The sequence below is a fragment of the Artibeus jamaicensis genome, unplaced genomic scaffold (assembly GCF_021234435.1).
Source record: "Artibeus jamaicensis isolate MK-2021 breed Jamaican fruit bat unplaced genomic scaffold, CSHL_Jam_final scaffold_474, whole genome shotgun sequence".
In the NCBI taxonomy this organism is placed as follows: domain Eukaryota; kingdom Metazoa; phylum Chordata; class Mammalia; order Chiroptera; family Phyllostomidae; genus Artibeus; species Artibeus jamaicensis.
Window position 1 is genome coordinate 34,540,944 of NW_026522046.1, and position 19,516 is coordinate 34,560,459.

The window sequence follows — 19,516 nt, forward strand, 5'->3', positions numbered from 1 at the left end:
TCACTCATGCTTTGTTCTGACTGAAATGGACTCCTCTCATCATATGGAAAACTTCTGCAACACCATCTCAAATGTTATTTTTTCTATCGTGCTTTCCTTGACTACTCCTCACAAAGATATGTTTCTCCCACCGATCTGCTCAGGTCACAGTTTTTCGGGGTTTCTTTTAACCATTAGGAAAGCAATGAATTACGCCTGAATTTCAGTTTCTAAATTAATCAGCCCTCCCAACACATTGTGAGCTCCCCAGAGGAGAAAGCACTTGGTCTCTTTCTTCTTTTATCCTCAGAACTGCTTGATATAGTTGTTTAATAACATTGGGATAAACTAAAGGACATCACATGTTTTTATGCCAATTTATCACTGGAAAGGTATTATTTTTGCAATATCAAAGGACTAGAATGTATTTTGCAAAGATATTTAATTGATAATTATGCCTTTGTTAACAAGCATACATAGAAAAAGGCACTCAGAAGTTTATTTTTTAAATTACAAATGTTATTTATACAGTATACATGTTTATAGTTCCCCTTCCATCACTAAACCATTTTCAATTACCTATTTTTTTCTTGCCCTCAACCATAGTTACTTCTAAAAAAAATACCTGCTTTGTCAATTCTGCCTTTATACCCCACCTTCTCCAAATAATACCTCTTAATAGGGTGAAGGAATTTGGAAAGGAATTTGGAATTACCCTTGAGTTTATAAAAACACAATGTTATACATGTAACAGAACATCTTGAAAGGACAATCACAATGGCAAAAGAATGAAGACCAGTAAGGGATAGGTGGTGTAAAATAGAATTTTCATCTAGCAAAAAAGGAAGGTTGTATGAAAACAAATTTGGTAGCAAGCCATAAACTGTCAATAACAATGTTGACAGTTGTTTAACTGATTAAATGGAGAAAAGGTGTGCCCACCTTGTTAAAATGTATGGAAAACAGCCTGAGAATTTAAAACACATATAAAATAACAGTGGGCTTTATTGGTATGTTTTAGTAATGTCGAAATATTATTTGTAAACTTTGCTTATAATTTAAAAAGCCTGAACACTTCTAATTCCTCAATTAATATGTTAATATCACAAATAGTACTATCAAGGGACAAGAAAACAAAATAATTATATGAAATGAACTTTCACATAATTATTATTCTCTGACATTAACTTTTATAATTTGTTTCTAGATATACAAAGAACTCCATTGATCTCAATACACGTTCATTTAAAACACAGCAAATTACTGACCCTAAAATGTAAAAATCCCTCCTACTCACAAAGTTCTTATAAAACATTGTAATTATACATATATATACACACAGATAATATATATATATACTTATGTACTTGTTGCATAATTATAACTCAGTTTTCATTTTTAATTTACAAGCATTGGCAAAAATAGGTGTTTTTTCTTGCCATTATGACATTCTTTTGAGTTAATAAAGCTATTGTAATAATCATAACCTGAATGTCTTTTTTCATCTGAACAACTGTAAACCCACTTTTTTCCTAAAGATTTTTCATTCTAACATTCCAAGACTTTTTTTCCAAAATGCAGTCCTTTATAAAAGACTCTTTCCATTTTCTCTTCATTGATAACAATGCTCTTTTCATAGCAATCACAGATTATTAGGATTACGTACTCTTTGTTTAAATTGTTCATTGAAAAATGCATGAGATTACATGTTGTACCACATAATTTTTATTCAGCTAGTTCAGTTAACAGTCAACTATCTGAGTAATATGAACTCAAATGAACTCAAAGGTTGCTAATGAGCGTGTTTTGTCAGGAAGCTGAATGATGTAAATGCTTTTTTTATCTCATGAATTCTGTGAGCTGTATGAAAGGGTGCCAAGATATAATAGAATAAAAGATCAGAACACAAAAGAAGTAGTCTTTGTTTTCTAGGCAGGAGCTTTTGATCTGTTTTGTAATCTTTTAAGACTATCAATTGTATTTGTATTTCAATGAAGACAAAGGTGTCTAAAATAGTGTGCAAAATAAATATAACAATAAAAGTAACTATAATAATAACAAGAACAAATGGTGAACTAAAGAGAACAAAATGAATTACAAAAAGATGAGACGCAACAATATATCCTTTTTTCAAACTGAGCAAAGTCAACCTAACCCATCAGAGACCATTAGAACCTTACTAGTAACTTACCTTGCTTTTGTTCATTTTAACAGGAGTCAAGAAAAGATTTTAATTTGACATAAAGTGTAAGGAAACACCAAAAACAGTAATTTACTATATGAAAATAAATAAATAATTGAAGAATAAAATTAAAGATCTTGATCTCTGGTCACAGTAAAATACACATATAAAACTAGAAAAATGAAAATGATCACTAAAAGTAATTAAACATAGGCATTCATGAAGAGAAATGTTCAACAAACAGTAATAATAAAAAGCCACAATATAAAATGTAAATACAATTTTATATTTATTTTTGCTCATCGTAGTTCATGAAGATTAGCAGCATTCAAATAAACAATAAGTAAACATACTTGCTAAAATCTAAGAAGTTTGGGGGTAAAAGTTGAGATCTAATCCTTTAAAAATAGATACTTACTGTAAACAAATAACAAGTAATAAAGGCACTATTAACTAACATGCATAATAAGAAATAACATATTTGAATGTTCAAATAATAACATATTTGAATTTCCAAAGTGCCTTCATACATGGTAATCAAATAATATTTTAGCTAGAATAAATGAGAATTTTTGTCTACATTTTATAGAAAAATGAAACAATAAAATTATACATACAATGTAAATATATTTATTAAGTGTATATGGGCCACAAAATAAGTGAATGATACCACTGTGGATATTTAAAAAAATAAAATTTTCATTAATATTTATTTTACATCACCTTCTAAATTATTGTATTTTGTTTTATAATCACACATTGTATTTTGCAAAGTGTAAATATTATAAAATATTACCTGTTTATAATTTAAAAGAAAAGCACATAGGAGGATATATTCAATTTCTAAGGGTATATGAGGAAACAATAAAAAAGTGGCTTAGAGGAAAGAGAATATAAAATCTACCATAGTTGCTCTTGAGTTTCCTGTTTGATTTTTTAGAAAGCTGAATTAATGCAAAATGATATCTTGAATCATTCTTGCTGATATAATCTACAATGATTTTGTCATGTCTAATACATACGATTGAAGAGTTTTGACCACATACTGGAAAGCACAGAAGTTCAAACATTTGCTTCAACAGGGAAATTAAACACAAATCCAAATTGCATGGATCTGTAAACTCAGTGATGAACACCACACCCCTCAAATTCAGGATGCCTACCATTGTCACACAGAACAGAGATGTATTTAGAGCAATGGAGATGTGTGACATTATGCTCAGATGCTGCTTGTCTGAGAAATTTTGTGACAGTATCAAACAAGGGCCAAGACATACCATTTGTGTGGAGAAGCCACTAGAATTAGTGTGGGTGAGCCCACGAGTTAGGTAGAGTGCAGTCTCCAGGAATCACCAGGGAGGGTGAACAGTGACAGCCAGGTTGATGGGGACTCAGATTTATCCCTGGCCTGCCAGCTCTGTGGGGGCAGTGAAAGCCATCAAAGGAACTATGGCTTCTGCCCACACTTCTTTCTGGTAGAAAACTGCCAGATAGTTTGGTTCCTCCCACTACATCCCTGGAGCCCTTCAAGCTGTTGCCCCAGCACTGGAGCTCAGAGCAGAGGACTCTGAGTTAGTCCATGGGTGGGATCTTTAAAAGGCACTGCCTGGGACTGTCTCAGAACTCTGTCCTACTCAACCACAATCCTCACTGGTGTTTGCAGCAAGAAGTTAGGGATACTTCTCTTCCAAGCACTGGAGCCCTGGGTTGGGGGGTCTGACCTGGGGCTGGGACCCCTTTCTCCTCAGGAGGAACCTCCACAGTCCAGATATCCTCCCAATTTTTATCTAGCAAAAGGGTTGGGGACCAGCCCATTCCTAGTCACCACCCTTCCTTCCAGTCTCAGTGTGGCTGCTTCTTTATATCCTTAATTAGAGGACTTGCATTCAGCTCGATTTCAGGCAGTTCTGAATGATAGATGCTCTGCAGTCCAGCTGTAATTTTGGTCTGATTGTGAGAAAATGTTAACTGTGGTCTTTTCCATAAGCCCTCGTGCTTTATTTAAATAGTTGTTTCTCCACTACTGGTACAGGGAAGATGGATTTTGACATTTTTAATAAGAAAATTACACATTTTAATTAATTCACTGTATTTCATTTCTGTTTTTTAATTATTTGATGATGAATATCCAATATGAAATATTAATTCTAACAGGTATAAAAATATAAAAGCTGAAACTAAATAGTCTTTATTTTCTCCTCTGGACCTCAGTTTTCTTAGTTGTAAAATAGTACTGATAATATTGTTTTCATTTTTAATGGGTTTGCTATTAAAATTATACCATAATGTACTTGTGTAAGTATTCTGGAAAGCTAAAACAGGTAAGATAAATTTAAAATCTTTCAAATGATTGCTCTATCTATTTCAATTTATATCATAATTAAAACCATAAATATAAAGGAAGAATTTTCTGCATACTCCTGAGAACATAAATCATTGCTAGTCTCCAATTTCTAGTGAAGTAATTTTACCAAAATTTATGGGCTCATTTGTGAAAAATCCAGAACCAAAAATTAAACTTTAACTCCATAGTAAATTGGTGCTACAAAGAATTAAAATATTTGCCTTTTATACTTATTGTAGTCTAATTTTATGGGACATGAAAATAGACATTTAAATACATCCTTGGGCTGATTTAAAAAAAAGATCACCTTAAAAAAACTTAACTAAATATCTAAATATTTATAATATAAATCTATTTGATGTTCACCTTATCCTCTAAAATGACAAAAAATACATTTAGCTTTTCATAAAAATAGTTTTAAGTAGCCCTGGCTGGTATGGCTCAGTAGATTGAGCACCAGCCTTCAAAGCAAAGGATCTCTGGTTCAATTCCCAGTCAGGGCACGTGCCTTGGTTGCATACAAGGTCCACAGTAGGGGGCATGTGAGGGGCAACCACACATTGATGTTTCTCTCTCTCTCTCTCTCTTTCTCCCTCTCTAAAAATAAATAAATAAAAACTAAAAAAATAAAATTGAGCTAATTGGTTTATAAAATGAAAAATTAACTTCAAGTAACCTTTAAAATTTTCAATTGTAAGTTAAAAAGATAAAATCTTGTTTTGCTAGAAACCAGTTATTACAGCATCAATATTATTTTACTATAAAGTACTTTACAAATAAAATGTTTCTATGAACTTTTGCTAAAGATGGAAATGAAGCAGATCAATATACCGGTTGAATACTAAAAAGGTCACAAATTTATGTATTATTTAAAAGCTAACTCACTAAACTTAAATCATTAAAAAAGTGATTCTATTTTCCAGAGAATGGTCAGTGCTACATCAGAGATATTCTAGGTTGTTAATGGAATAAATATATTTACAGACAAGTGAAACTTAGTCTATTCTTTCTCAAAAATCACATTCTCCTAGAAGTTTATAATAGTAAAACATTAATAATTTAAAATGTTTGTTAATTTCTTACTAAGTGCTGGGCAGTAAATGTGGAAGTGTTAGGTGATTCTCAACAATCTTCCCATAACCCACGACTCAGTTTGTGGTGGTGGTGGTTTTCGTAACTGTCCCTATTGTGATAAAGAGGCATCTCAGGATAGACAGCTGACTCACCTAAGGACAGAGAACAATAAGCAATGGAACCAGGGTTTTCTGACACCAGATCCAAAGCCAGATTTTATGCTTTAAAAAAGTAAATGGGGATTTATATAATGGACTAGATAAATCATCACTGCTCTGTGAGAGCTACTGGGCTTCCAGCTCTGCCCACACGTGAGAAGAACCTAAATGAAAGGAGGAATGAAATCTTAATGGTCACTGAGTCAATATAGCCACAGGGATGAGAGCCCACTCAGGTGTGCAGTCTCGACTGTTCTTTGTTGCACTTGGTTGTTGAATCATGTGCAGTACAACCAAAATAACTCCCAATAAAGTCAATGTAGACAGGAGACTCAGGCATGATGCAGAAAAACACACTAGCACTCAGACAGGTGTGACATGTTGAAGAGTGGCCCACTAGTGGTAAATTCTAAGTAAGCATAGTTATATTGATTCCTTTGGATAAAACTGTCCTTGTTAACATGCTTGAAAAAAGTTTTAAAAACTGACTTAGAAAAAAATTGTATTATGTATAATTTTTCAGAAGAGGTTTTTTTCAAAACTCAAATTTATATGTCTCTGTATCCTTCACTTGTGTTCCACATCAGTTGCTTAGCAAGCATGCCATTATGATCTGGGTAATAAGCTTTTTTTTTAATCATTACAAAGAAAATTATAATTTTATAATGATATGAAGGAAATTTTAATATAATTGTGCTAAGAATCACTTTGAATGATTCTATAAAATTTTTCTATATAATCCTCTCTTCCCCCTTTAGATAACACAATATAACCACTTCAATCTGGTCTCTTTTCATTGTGCCTATTTCTCTATTTTTATGGTCATAGCTGTGTAGTCTGCCCTCACATTCAACCATGGGCAGGCAACAGGAGGTTTATTTTTGCTATGCTAATCCCTTCTGCCATTTCTACATTCTCAGTCAGCCTATTACATCTGATGCTTAATCACCTGTCCATGGATATCCTCTCATGGCTTTTGGGATTCCCTGCAACTACCTACCAAAGAAAAGTATCTCCCATCAGGCCCTACCTTCAGAAAGATCATAAGCACCATAACTCCATTAAAGCATGCCTCTAGCATGACTTACTAAAATATTAAGTAGAAAAACATGAGTATGCATTTATTCTAAAATAATAATTAAAAAATATTCATGCAGATATTTTAAAATGCATTATCTGTCAAAGCAAAGTGCTTGGAGCCATCATTTGCAAATTTAAGTCTTAACTCTAAAATAATCTTAGAAAGAACATTTATTTAAGTCATACCTTCCTGGAGTTTTGACTATATTTTCCTTTTAACAGAGCGATGGTGTGCTAATGCTATGACTTTCTGATAAAGTACAGCTACAGATATGCAAATATTCATTATCTTTCCCACAGGGAACCAAAAAGTCAATTGGCAAGAAGAGTCACTTAAGAGTTTTTATCTAAAAATTTTTTTAAACTACTTCAATCATCACCATGTCAGTTGCTTAAAATATCATTCGAAAATCAGAGACTAGCTCTCAACCATCACGAAACTGAAGTCTTCCAGGGACTATCCCTTTTTTCTTGTGTCTTTAGTTGACTATTTCTTGGATAAGATTTATTTTAAAATAACTCTCTAATACTTTCTAGTGTGAGGTTTAATAAAACTATTTGTTTTTTATTTCTGTTTTACTTTTCAAGACACACTTTTCAATGGTCTTGGGCTTGGAGCTGTCATTGGCCTGGGAGTTGCAGCACTCCTGCTGATTCTGGTGGTAACCGATGTCAGCTGCTTCTTTGTCCGGCAATGTGGGTTACTAATGTGCATCACCAGGAGGATGTGCGGGAAGAAGAGTGGCTCCAGCGGCAAAAGTAAAGAGCTTGAAGAAGGAAAGGCTGCCTACCTGTGAGTACCAGACACCTGCATCACATTACAGTAAACAAATGCCACCGTCAAGCTTGAGTGCTGTACTCAAGAATGTTTTTCGAGCAACGAGTTTAACTATAACACCACTGGACACTGCCCTGGCTAATTTTTTTAATCTTAAATCTGTGTTACCTTAAATATGATATCTTATAGAGTCCAGTGACTTTGTAAACTGAATGCTGTATTAAAAATAAAGCTTTAACCCTGGCTGGTGTAGCCCAGTGGATTGAGCGCAGGCTGTGAACCAGAGGGTGGCTGGTTTGATTCCCAGTCAGGGCACATGGCTAGGTTGCAGGCCAAATCCCCAGTGGGGGGCACATAAGAGGCAACCACACATGGATGTTTCTCTCCCTCTCTTTCTCCCTCCTTTCCCCTCTCTCTAAAGTAAATAAATTTAAACAGCAAACTCACAGTTATTAAGAACCACACCTAAAACAAAAGCAAACTAAGAGGATAGCTAGATCAGGAGCAGAACCATAGAAATGAAGATCTCAGGGAGGGTTAGCAATAGGGGAGTGGGAGGAGGGGAAGGGGGGAGAAAGTACAGAAAATAAGTAGCATAGACAGTAGATAGAAAATACATAGGGGGAGGGTAAGAATAGTAGGGGAAATACAGAATCTAAAGAAATTGAGACACATGTTCATGAACTAAAGGGGGAAATGGTGGGGGAGGGGTATGCAGGGTGGAGGGGAAGGGAGGGGGGAATAGAGCAAATGTAATGGCATAATCAATAAAAATAAAAAATAAAAAATAATAAATTTAAAAAAAATTTAAAAAATGAAGCTTAGCATAATGCTCTCCAGTTCCATTCATACTGTTGTGAAGAGTAGGGGCTCCCTCTTTCTTTCTGCTGCATAGAATTCCATTATGTAAATGCACCATAGTTTTTTTGATCCACTCATTTGCTGATGGGCACTTAGGTTGCTTCCAGCACTTGGCTATTATAAATTGTGCTACTGTGACCATTGGGGTGCATGGGTTCTTTTGGATTGGTGGTTCAGGATTCTTAGGGTAAAATCCTATCGGTGGAATTGCCAGGTCAAAAGGCAGTTCCATTTTTAGTTTTCTGAGGAAGTTCCATCCTGTTTTCCACAGTGGCTGCACCAGTCTGCATTCCCATCAACACTGCACTAGGGTTCTCTTTTCTCCACAACCTTGCCAGCACTTGTTTGTTGATTTGTTTATGATGGCCATTATGAGAGGTGAGAAGTGGTATCTCATTGTGGTTTTAATTTGTATCTCTGATGGCTTGTGATTCTGAGCATCCTTTCCTATGTCTCTGGGCCCTCTGTATGTCCTCCTTGGAGAAGTGTCTGTTTGGGTACTTTACCCATTTTTTAATTGGGTTGTTTGTCTTCCTGTAGTGGAGTCGTATGAATGTATGAGTTCTTAATATATTTTGGAGATCAAACCCTTGTCCGAGGTATCATAGGCTAATATATTTTCCCATACGGTTGGTTCTCTTTTCAATTTACTGCTCTTTTCTTTAGCTGTGCAGTAAAATAAGCCAGGTAGTGAAAAACAAAACTATACAATCTCACCTGTAAGTGGAACCTAATCAACAAAACAAGCAAGCAAAATATAACCAAAATATTGAAATAAAGAACAAACTGACAGTAACCAGAGGGGAGGGGGAAGGGGGATAAATGGGGAAAATAGGGGAAGGTCCATCGAGGGATATGTATAAAGGACACATGGACAAGGCCAAATGGTGTAGGTTCGAGGGTGGGAAGTGGGGGAAGGGTGGCAGTTTGGTGAAAATTGGTGACAGGGAAAATGGAGGCACCTGTACTTGAACAACAATCAATCAATCAATAAATAAATAAACAAACCTTAAAATGGGTTCCAAAGTAAAATTTTTATTGACATGATTTAAATATCAATGGGTAGATAGGTATGTAGATAGATGGATAGATAGGTAGATGGATGATAGATATAGAATAATATATTTGGTTATGATTTTTCCCACAATTTATCTATTAATATTGAATAAAACAAAGGTATCAATAATAATCTGATGTAAAAACTAAGTTAAACTGAGTTAACATAAATTATACCAGTTCCTACAATTGTAAGAAGCGACTACATACAAGTTTCAAAATTGTCTGCATAGAAAATATGTATTATACAATACATTATCCAGAGTCTGAATTCACTCCAAATTTTGATTAACAGGTGACTACATACTAGAATTTGGAGTTCCCTGTGCATATTTTATTTAATTAGAAAACATGTAAATCCTGAGGAAATATGCAGAGTTAAATTTTGCAGAAAAAAGTTTTTGTCATGTACAAAAAGTAATTAAGAGGTTTTAATACTTACTTTTGGAATTGGCTGTTGTGGCTCAGTGGATTGAGTGCCAGCCTGTGAACCACAGGGTCATTGGTTCGGTTCCTGGTCCAGGCATGGAGTTGCAGGCCAGATCCCCAGTAGTGAGTACAACAGAGGCAACCACACCTTGATGTTTCTTTCCCTCTTTTTCTCCCCCCCCTTCCCCTCTGTCTAAAGTAAATAAATAAAATAGCTTTTAAGAATACTGACTTTTGGTTTGTGGTCTCTAGATAAAATTGTATCTAATCTCAAAACTACGACAGTAATTCATCTTTTATGGTTGAGCTCTTTCTATTTGTTTTTTCTATACATACATTTAGGAAAATATGGTCTCATACATTACTTTTTAGGCTTAGAGATATAGAGGAATTCATTCTGTATGGCTTTATTCATTTTTCATCCCCAAGCCTATTTCAATATTACTAGGCAATATTTCTGTGACTATTTCTCATGGATATGCTATAGGGATGGATTTTCTTCACTTTGAGAGACACTAAATTTGATAGCATACATTTTCGATTAAAATTAATTCAATTTGCAATCAAAATGACACCTGCTTAGTTGTTGGACACCAAATATTTTAAAGAGTAACCAGAAATCAGGCCATCTCACCTGAATAGCTTAACATGTGACAGTGAATACAGTGGGATCAATTCACCATTCTGTGTATTTTGTTCTCTTCATAAGAATATGCTGTGCTTTTACCTCATCTTATCAACTCAATAAAATATCATTAAACTTAGTTCTTCTTTATTCATATGTGGAAAAAGCAATACATTACATAATTACACAATTTATATAAGATATATAATTGCATTATATATTATATAATTGTGTGTGTGTGTGTGTGTATATATATATGTATATGAAGTTTTTGCACTTTCATCCTTTTTCAAGCATTGAGCAAACATTATTTATGGCCTAGTTACCAGGTATCAAGCACTGCTATGTAATCTGGCAGTAAAGTGATGAACAAAAAAACAAGAAGTTTATTCACATAGAATTCATGTTTTAATGCAGAAAAACATAAAATAAACATTTAGTGAAATGAAAATGTCTAGTAGCACAAGGAAAAATGAAAAGCAGAATGATAAATCATTACTATATACTGGTTCATTTAAGACTTCTCAAGGAAAATAACGCTAAAGCTAAAGAGTAGAATGAAAAGGAACCACCGAAGTAGCGATGAGGGAAAAACACTGTTGCAGGTGCAACAATGACTACAAAGGCCACTGAAACAGGTGTAAGCTTACTACGTTGAAAGGACAAATAAACCTGGGGTGTGAGGCAGAGGAGAGATTGGTACAAATATCAGGTCAGAGAATTATCTATGAACCAAAGGATTAAATTTTCTTGGATCAAGGTAAACAATCTTTTTTTTAATTGCAAGTTACTGAAAGTTTTTAAAGAAAATTAATTGCTTTAGCTACTGATGGAGAATGAGACCCTGGAGGGTTTTAGTGGAAAGATCTAGGATTAAGGAGACTGGGCAAAAGGACCTCACAATACTGCAGGGGACACATATGGCCTTTTGGTCCAAGGCAGTACCTGCAATACTACTACAGACACATAAAAAATATAGAAATTCTGGATATAGTTGAGATAGAGTCAAATACTAATGACTGGTTGAGGGGAAAGAAACGGATGCATCAGAAAGGGTCTTCGTGCTTTCGTCTTAACTAACTAGAGAGCTGTTGGTGACCATGAGCAAAACAGCAATGCATATTCAAGTTCTGCTGTTTATTTGACTATTATTTGTTAATTTACCCACAAGCACTTCTATTTGTAAATCCTACTGAGTGTGCTTAACCTTAAAGACTTGGCAAGATGAAAATACATGGTTCATCCCATGATTTTTATGCATCCATCACAATTTTTATGTCACAGTTTTCTGCCTTAAAAAGTTCTTTTTAAAAAATTCATAGTACAAATTGGAAAAATTATATAAAATCTCCATGAGAAATAAGATACAACTGATAACATAAAACAACAGATTATACTTCAAATTGTGGAATAGTTTCACTACCCTAACATGCCTAGTGCTCCACCATTACCACCATCCCTCGGTCCCTCACCAGGAACCTGTGGCAACCAATGATCATTTTGTTGTCTTCATTGTTTCCCCTTTTAGGGAACATCGTATAGTTGAAATGACACTGTATGTAGCCTTTTCAGACAGTCTGTTTCCCTTAGCAATATGCATTTATAGTTTTTCCATGTCATTTTGTTGCTTGATGGCTCATTTCTCTTTATTGTTCAGTAGTGTCCAATTGTATGGCTACTCCACAGTCTACCTACTCATTCCCCTGAGAAAGACATCTTAATTGGTTCCAGTTTTTGGCAAGAGTTTGAATAGAGTTTCTACACACATTCATGTGCAGAGTTTTGTATGGACATAAGTTTTCAAATCATTAGTGTTAATATGAAAGAGCATAGTTGTGCAATTTGTAGTAAGTGTATGTCCCTGGGTAGTTGAAGACTCTACACCCCTTTCTTATTTGGGGGAGGGGCATATTTATTGTCTGCAATATGAACACCTCATTTCTAGCCCTTATATCTCAATGACCCTTCATCATCAACAAATAGCTTCCTGGTTTTCCTTACTTTTACTCTATTCCTTGAGATATAAAACTTTGTGGTAAATTTTCCACTTTTCATAATTATGATCATTATACTTACATATTTTTAATATCTTAGAAATTATACTTTTTATTACTTTAGAAATTATACTTTTTTAATATCCTAGAAATTAGTAAAGATTATGTGAGTATGAAATCATAAATGAAAGTATCTTGCATATATGTTACAGTTTCTATTCAAACTATTTTCTCGAAAACATGAATATGTTAAAAGTCAATGATCGTATTACAGTGAAATAATTTATTTAAATTTATAGACATTTAAAACAATAAAAGATATGTGTAAATTTTATCTTTCAAATTTTAAAACATGATTTTTATGAGAAAAAGAATTATATACAAAAAAATATCTTCTTTCTGTTTTTACTGAGTGAAAAATATGGCAAGATAAATTTAAATGCAAAAAAAGTCCTTGGTGGTATTCTCAATCTGACCACATTGGACTTGTTTATGAGCAGGTGGGATCAGGTGGAGATTTTAAAAAATATTTCATAATGCATCTGTTTTTACAATATATAGTTAAGAATTTTTTTCTTTATTTTTCTAGGAAAGATGGCTCAAAAGAGCCAATAGTGGAAATGAGAACAGAGGATGAAAGAATTACTAATCATGAAGATGGAAGCCCAGTAAATGAACCCAATGAAACCACACCACTAACAGAACCTGAGTATGTAGAGTGAAATGCTTAAAATGCTTAACGATTTTTGGATACGAATTTCTACAGTGATAACACATTACTATCATTTTAGTAAATATTTACAAATATGATCATTTGAGAAAAACTTTCTTGTTTTTCAATGAACATCTTCAGTAAACATGTGAACATCTAAAAATTTATTTTCTCTTCAGTCATTTCAAATGAAAACTTTGTATCAATGTCAGGGAAAATCTGCTGTTCAAACATATATTTACTATTTTATACAAAAATGTCAGAGAGAGTCATATGTTTTACACTAATCTCACTCTTTAAGAATGTTATGGTTTGAAAATGCCATTGATTTTTTACTGAAATAAAGATGTTTTAGGAGGAAGTAGTCATTGCTTTGAATAAAAATATGATAGTTTAAAATAGAAATAGTGTTAAATATACACAAGACTTTTTAGAATAAAGAATATTTGTAAAGGACAGGAAGAAATGCTGTTAAACTGCCATGTTAGTATTTACGTAGTAAACGGTGCTTGGTCTCCATTCAGGATTGTTATTCTTTCTGCATCTATCATAACTCCACTAAAACCATAGCAGATGTCTAAAATAAACCTTGAAAGTATATTAAATGCACCTAGGTTCATACACATAAAAATTAAAATAATCTAAACCAAAGACATTATTAAGAAGTGGAAATAATTGTATTTTATTGAATATACTTAACACTAACAAAACCATGACTACCACACTATTCTTTAGTACTGCTCACTAAAATGTCCTTTAAATTTCATTGATTTTGAAGGGCAGCTTTCTTTTTCTCTGCCAGGAAACATTCCCATAGAGAAAATTTTGCTTTAGGCTTCTCATCCTAAGTCAAATTCTGAGTGTTGGCATTGCCGAAGAAAACAGTGTGTTTCATAGATCCCCATTATCTGCTCTGAAATGATTGAAATGATTGATATTTAGGCAAATACATTGTAGTACTCTGTAGTTAAAATTTTAATATGAATCTTCAGGCATTTTAGTAGTTGCGTTTAGAATTCCTACATTCTAATTTGAAGTTAACTGCAGTAGAAGCAGCGGGCACAAGGTAAGTTCTGTTGTCTCTTCCTCGGAAGTTATAAATCTTTGAATGAAGCAAGAGATTACCCCCCAAAAAGGCTTTTGTGTATAATTATCACTTATAGTGTTATACTGATGTGTATGAAAATGAATAAAGAAAAGCCCTTGCATATGACATTCATATATTTTAAAATAATCTAACCAATAGAAACTAAAATAAAAAGACAACTTATTAACTACTCTAGCACTCACCACAGGAAAAAATCTTAACAAAAAATAATAACATTAACAATATTTTAATTACCATAAACATAAGCAGTTAATAATTGTGTAAACACACCACCCAACAATCAGTTGAAACACTGGTTAATTACAAACTCAATACATAGAGATGCATTAAACCTATGCTAACTTCCCATGCCAACTCTAAATTCCTCTATATTTTGATGCTACAAGTGACCCATTATTTTTATAATCTTTATTGCCAATGTTTTCAGTACTTGGGAATAGCAGAAAGAAAGAAGGATGTCTACAATATCTATAATGTGCATAAAAGAGCCTGCCCTGAAGGTACCAAGGAGATGCTCCTTCATCCCAGAAATAAATCTTACTAGCTTTTGCCTATGAATGATTTTTGATTGATTCATTTTTACATGGTATCATTTATCTTCAGAATGAAATGGATTGCCCACTCATTCCAAAATATGAAATAAATTGCAGATAAATTCCTCAGGAACCATTACAGGACAAGGACTGGCCTTGAGCAGGTCTAACCTGTAGCATGTGGGCTCTTCACTTTGCATGGGAAGATTTCACAAGTCCTGGTGATTTCTGAGAGTATGGCGACAGCAAAACAAAGGAAGGACTTAGGGTACAAGAAGCAACAGAAGAGACAGAGAGAGAGAAGAGAGAGAGAGAGCGCGCGCCTTGGTGGTGCTCCACTTCGGCTCCCTAGAAACCTTGCAAGAAAAGAGTCTGAATGGGTCTGCTCTTGCTCACTGGCAAGTAAAGGTCACAATGATGGAAGTGAGACCAGGTGGGGCCACTTTCAGCTCACTGGGAGTCAGAGAAAAGCGGGGCCTTGGAGGCAAATTCAGAAAATAAGCCCAGGACGAGCTGGCTACCCACTGCTTCCAGGACAAGCTGCTTCTGCCCATTGCTCCCTTGGCTGGAAGTCACATGGGTGACCCTTGGAATTTAGGAGGAAGTAAAAAGTTCATGCCCCAGGGGCATGGGCTCACTCTAGAGCACGCCCATACCCAGTCTTGGTCTTGAGGGTTTTACCTCTGTTTTGCAGGAGGAATCTTAGGGAAGGGTTTCAGTAGAATATTCATTAGTTTTCTAGGTGTGTTTTTAATATGCTGATGCATCAGAATGAGCGTTTAGGGAGGGGAGTTTGGGATTATTCTTTGATCTGCTTTACTGTTTTACTTTTATCTTGGGTCTGTCCAGCTTCTGATGGAGGTTTTGCATTAGTTCCCCTGACTTCATCTGTCCTTGAGTTTAGCTAGCACGAACTCTGTTGAACTCTGTTGTCTATTTCATAGACCAGGGTGATTTAAATTCTGTATTCTCTGGTTCAGGAAGAAACGTATGAAACATTTGCTCTCAAGTGCCCTTGGTTTGGGAACATAAGGTCTTGCCATTCACCAGCTGGCTATAAGTTGTTCAACTTGTTTTGTTTTGTTTAATTTCCTTTTCTCAGTTTCCCTATTCCACTTGTCCAGGACTTTTCCTAACTTATCATTATCCTGTCACAAAACTAGCATAGTAGCTCTCACTCCCCCATAAAGAGGTGAATTTAAAGTCACAGCAGTGGCTTATAATTATATTTGTAACTAAAGTTTTTTGATGTGGAAAATATATTTTTCAAGGGAAGAAAAATTCCCCCTATATTTATGTACACAAAATATAATAGTAAACCTCTGAATTTAAGAATTATAGAAAAACTAAAAATATTGATTCATTGTCGTAAGACTAAGATTCTTGAAGCTAAGAATCTTAGCTTAAGAAGCTATTTCTTAAAAGTAAGAAATAAAGGTTGTGAATGATAATATAAACACTATCTGTAGTTAAAGATATATTTGTAATCTTTTTACTCTTTAGAATCTATCCATGGAGAGTCAAAGATCAGAGTATATTTTAAAGATTAAATTTGAAATTATTTTTATTTATTTCTTTTTATTTCTGTGAGGTTTTAAATAAATTTCTATTTTCAGTTACTATTTGCATTCAATATCATTTTGTATTAGTTTCACATATACAACATAGCAGTTGGAAAATCATGTATTTTATGGAGTACCACTAATTTCACTTTGTATGAATTTTAGTATTGGGCAAATTAACAAATATGTCGATATTGGGAAAAAGTTTGTTTTTGCTTCATATGTAACATATGGAATCAACTCTCAAAAAAGTGCTCATAAATGATACAAAAGTAGTGTTACCAAACAGCAAGTGGTGTTCTGCTGTCAGCTGCCACCCTCCAGAAAACTTCTGGAGGCAGAGGTTTGTTGAAAAAGCAAAGGAGTCCTTATTCAAAAGCTACACAATTTTGTAATAACAGCTTTCTGTATGCATTAGTCATTTAAGCCTATCATCAACTAAGGTTAAAATCTTTAACCCTTGAATTCCCCTATTACTCTACATGTCGGTTTTTAATTATCTTATTTTCAAAAGATTAATTGACAAACTGGAACAATATAAGATACAGAATTTTGGAAAAATGATAGGCTTCTGCCTGAGAACCAGTCCCCTCTAGAAAACAAAGAAAAGCAACCCTGTAATTTCCAAACAGGCCAGCCGAGTCCTAGGTTGTAGGATTCAGAGTTGCTCATAGTTCCTTCTACCATCTAAAATAATGTCCCCTGGGAAACTCAGGGGGCTGTAGCATGATTATTCAGGAATCCATGAGGAAGAGGAAGAGAGTGAGTTTCTGCCCTCCTTCTCTTCAAGTCTTCCAACTGGTAATTCCCTGCATCCCAGGGGCATTCAGCTTTGCAGCCAGTCAGGTCCTTGACTGTTTACCATTGTCTCAAGCAATCTCCTCCCTTCTCCTCCCCAGTGATCTGATCAGACCTCTCTATACCAGTGAAAAGAAAATAATAATAACAGAGGCCAATTAAAAAAATAAGTAGTAAATAAAAAAAGAAAGCACCAAAGTATGTATTTGCATTAAGTTTCAAAGAATAATGTCAATTTACCTAGTTTCCTAAATTAATGTAACAGAATATATCAGCAACTACTGATGGTTTTTACTGAACAACTTAAGTACTAGTAAATCATCTGACATATTATTTTTTAAATTTTTTGTTCCAAAACACTTAATTATATTTTCATATTATCAACTTCTTATCAAGTTTAAGCCACCCTATAATGAATGATTCATGTAGATTTACAAATTTTTATCTCATTCATCATTTTGCATCACACCACATATTTACAGTAGACAATATTCTTTTATTCTCTCAGATTATTTTTGTCAATGTCATCATTTTAACAAATCAAAATTTTTATTCTAATAATTGTAACATATTTCCTTCTACCAAACAGTAACTTAAATATTAAAAGATCCCACTTAAATTACATTAGCAAGTGAAGTTTACTATTTTCGTATTTCCTTCCAGAAAATTGCCTTTGAAAGAAGAGAATGGAAAAGAAGTCCTAAATCCAGAAACTATAGAAATTAAGGTTTCTAATGACATCCAGTCAAAAGAAGACGACAGCAAAGCATAACACCAAGATCGCAGAGGTTGAACGATGCTGCAAACAGCATTTGGATTTCAGTGACCCTATGACCAAAACTATTCCTTTGACCTTAATTTCTTGGGAAACTTCTAGCTTGGAATAGCTTGTACACATATACATATGATCCAATACTCCTGCCCATGGTCAATTTCCTTTGTTGTTGTTGTTATTGTTGTTGCTACTGTTGTTGTTTATTTTGTTAAGATACTCAAATAGAGATCTGACTGGCACCAACGCTCGGGTATTGATTTGACAAGATGATGGGAGAGTTGCCATTTATCTGATGGCTAAAGTGCTATCCTTTTTAAGAACTGTGTTTCATACCATAACCTCCCCAACAAATAGGAATTTAAACAAAACAAACAAACCAACAAAACAAAGCAAAACTTTGTGAGCCAGATGTATAAGAAAGCCCTGCATGCTTTTTATCTTATTTTGGCAGACAGATAATTAAAGTGGATTTCAGTTTCAGATGAAAACACTTAAAGGTTATACTTTTTTTATTACAAGAATTTCAGGGAACCTGGGCTTGAAGGAGCCAGCTGTCTTTAGCAGATATTAAAAATCAAAAGAAACTTGGGAAAACTCTTTTCAAGTTACAGTTGTATTGATTTTTGGTAGACTGAAGTGCCAGATCAAAACTGTTACCCACTTGAATGAATATTAGTTGTGTGTAAAATTAGATTAGAAAGATTCCGTAAATCTCTTTTTATCTCTGCCATATTCACTCACAGCAGATTACACACAGAAAAATGTATTGCAAGTGAAAATTATATTATTTTCTGCCCTCAGCTTCAAGTAATAAAGTAAATTGAAATGAGAATAATATCATTGTTGTGTTGCTATATTTATAAATATGTGATCACTTTTTACTTTTAAATAATTTTACCAAAAAAACAGGTCTCTTCTTTTCTATGACTTCAAACCATACTTTCAGATACATTTTTTGTCCATTGTTTTAGATAGTTTTTGTTTAAAAATGCATTATTCAAGTGTTATAAGTCAATCATAAGTGAAATTGGCTAATGGAAGTTAAAATCCTTACCTTGGATAAATTGAGGAGATATTAACGTTGAAACATGCTATGAAAGTGTCAATGCTAAACAATTGAATTACTATTGTACTATCCTGTTCTTCTGGATGTTGTAGCTAGAAGTTATTTTAAGATTTTGATAAACAACTTTGGTTGAGAAATTCTGTAACTATTCAACATCAGCTTTCTAATATTACTTGTAGGGCCTGGTACCCAAATAAAACACTTGTTAACTTCCAAGCTATGCAAGCTTCCTGAGGGAAAAAAAACAACTGGAACATGGTTTTTACTTATATGTAAGGTAAAAAATGTATTAATGCTTAGAATTATACATACCATTGGGAGCAGGTTTTAGGTTATTTCTTACCCTAGAGAGCCAAAGCTTTCTTTAGGCCCCATTCATAAACTTTAATGTTCAGGTTGTAT

The 19,516-nt window shown here is 33.9% G+C and overlaps 1 protein-coding gene across 1 annotated transcript in view; it reads left to right on the forward strand.

Moving 5' to 3' along the window:
• Window positions 1-18,856, forward strand: part of NCAM2 (neural cell adhesion molecule 2) — a 419,099-nt gene extending 400,243 nt beyond the window's left edge. The window contains exons 16-18 of the mRNA XM_037161841.2: window positions 7,406-7,610; window positions 13,150-13,269; window positions 17,937-18,856. Coding sequence (XP_037017736.2) covers window positions 7,406-7,610; window positions 13,150-13,269; window positions 17,937-18,045 — 434 coding nt within the window. The 3' untranslated portion in view covers window positions 18,046-18,856. The remainder of the gene's footprint in view (window positions 1-7,405; window positions 7,611-13,149; window positions 13,270-17,936) is intronic.
• The last annotated feature ends 660 nt before the right edge of the window (window positions 18,857-19,516 follow it).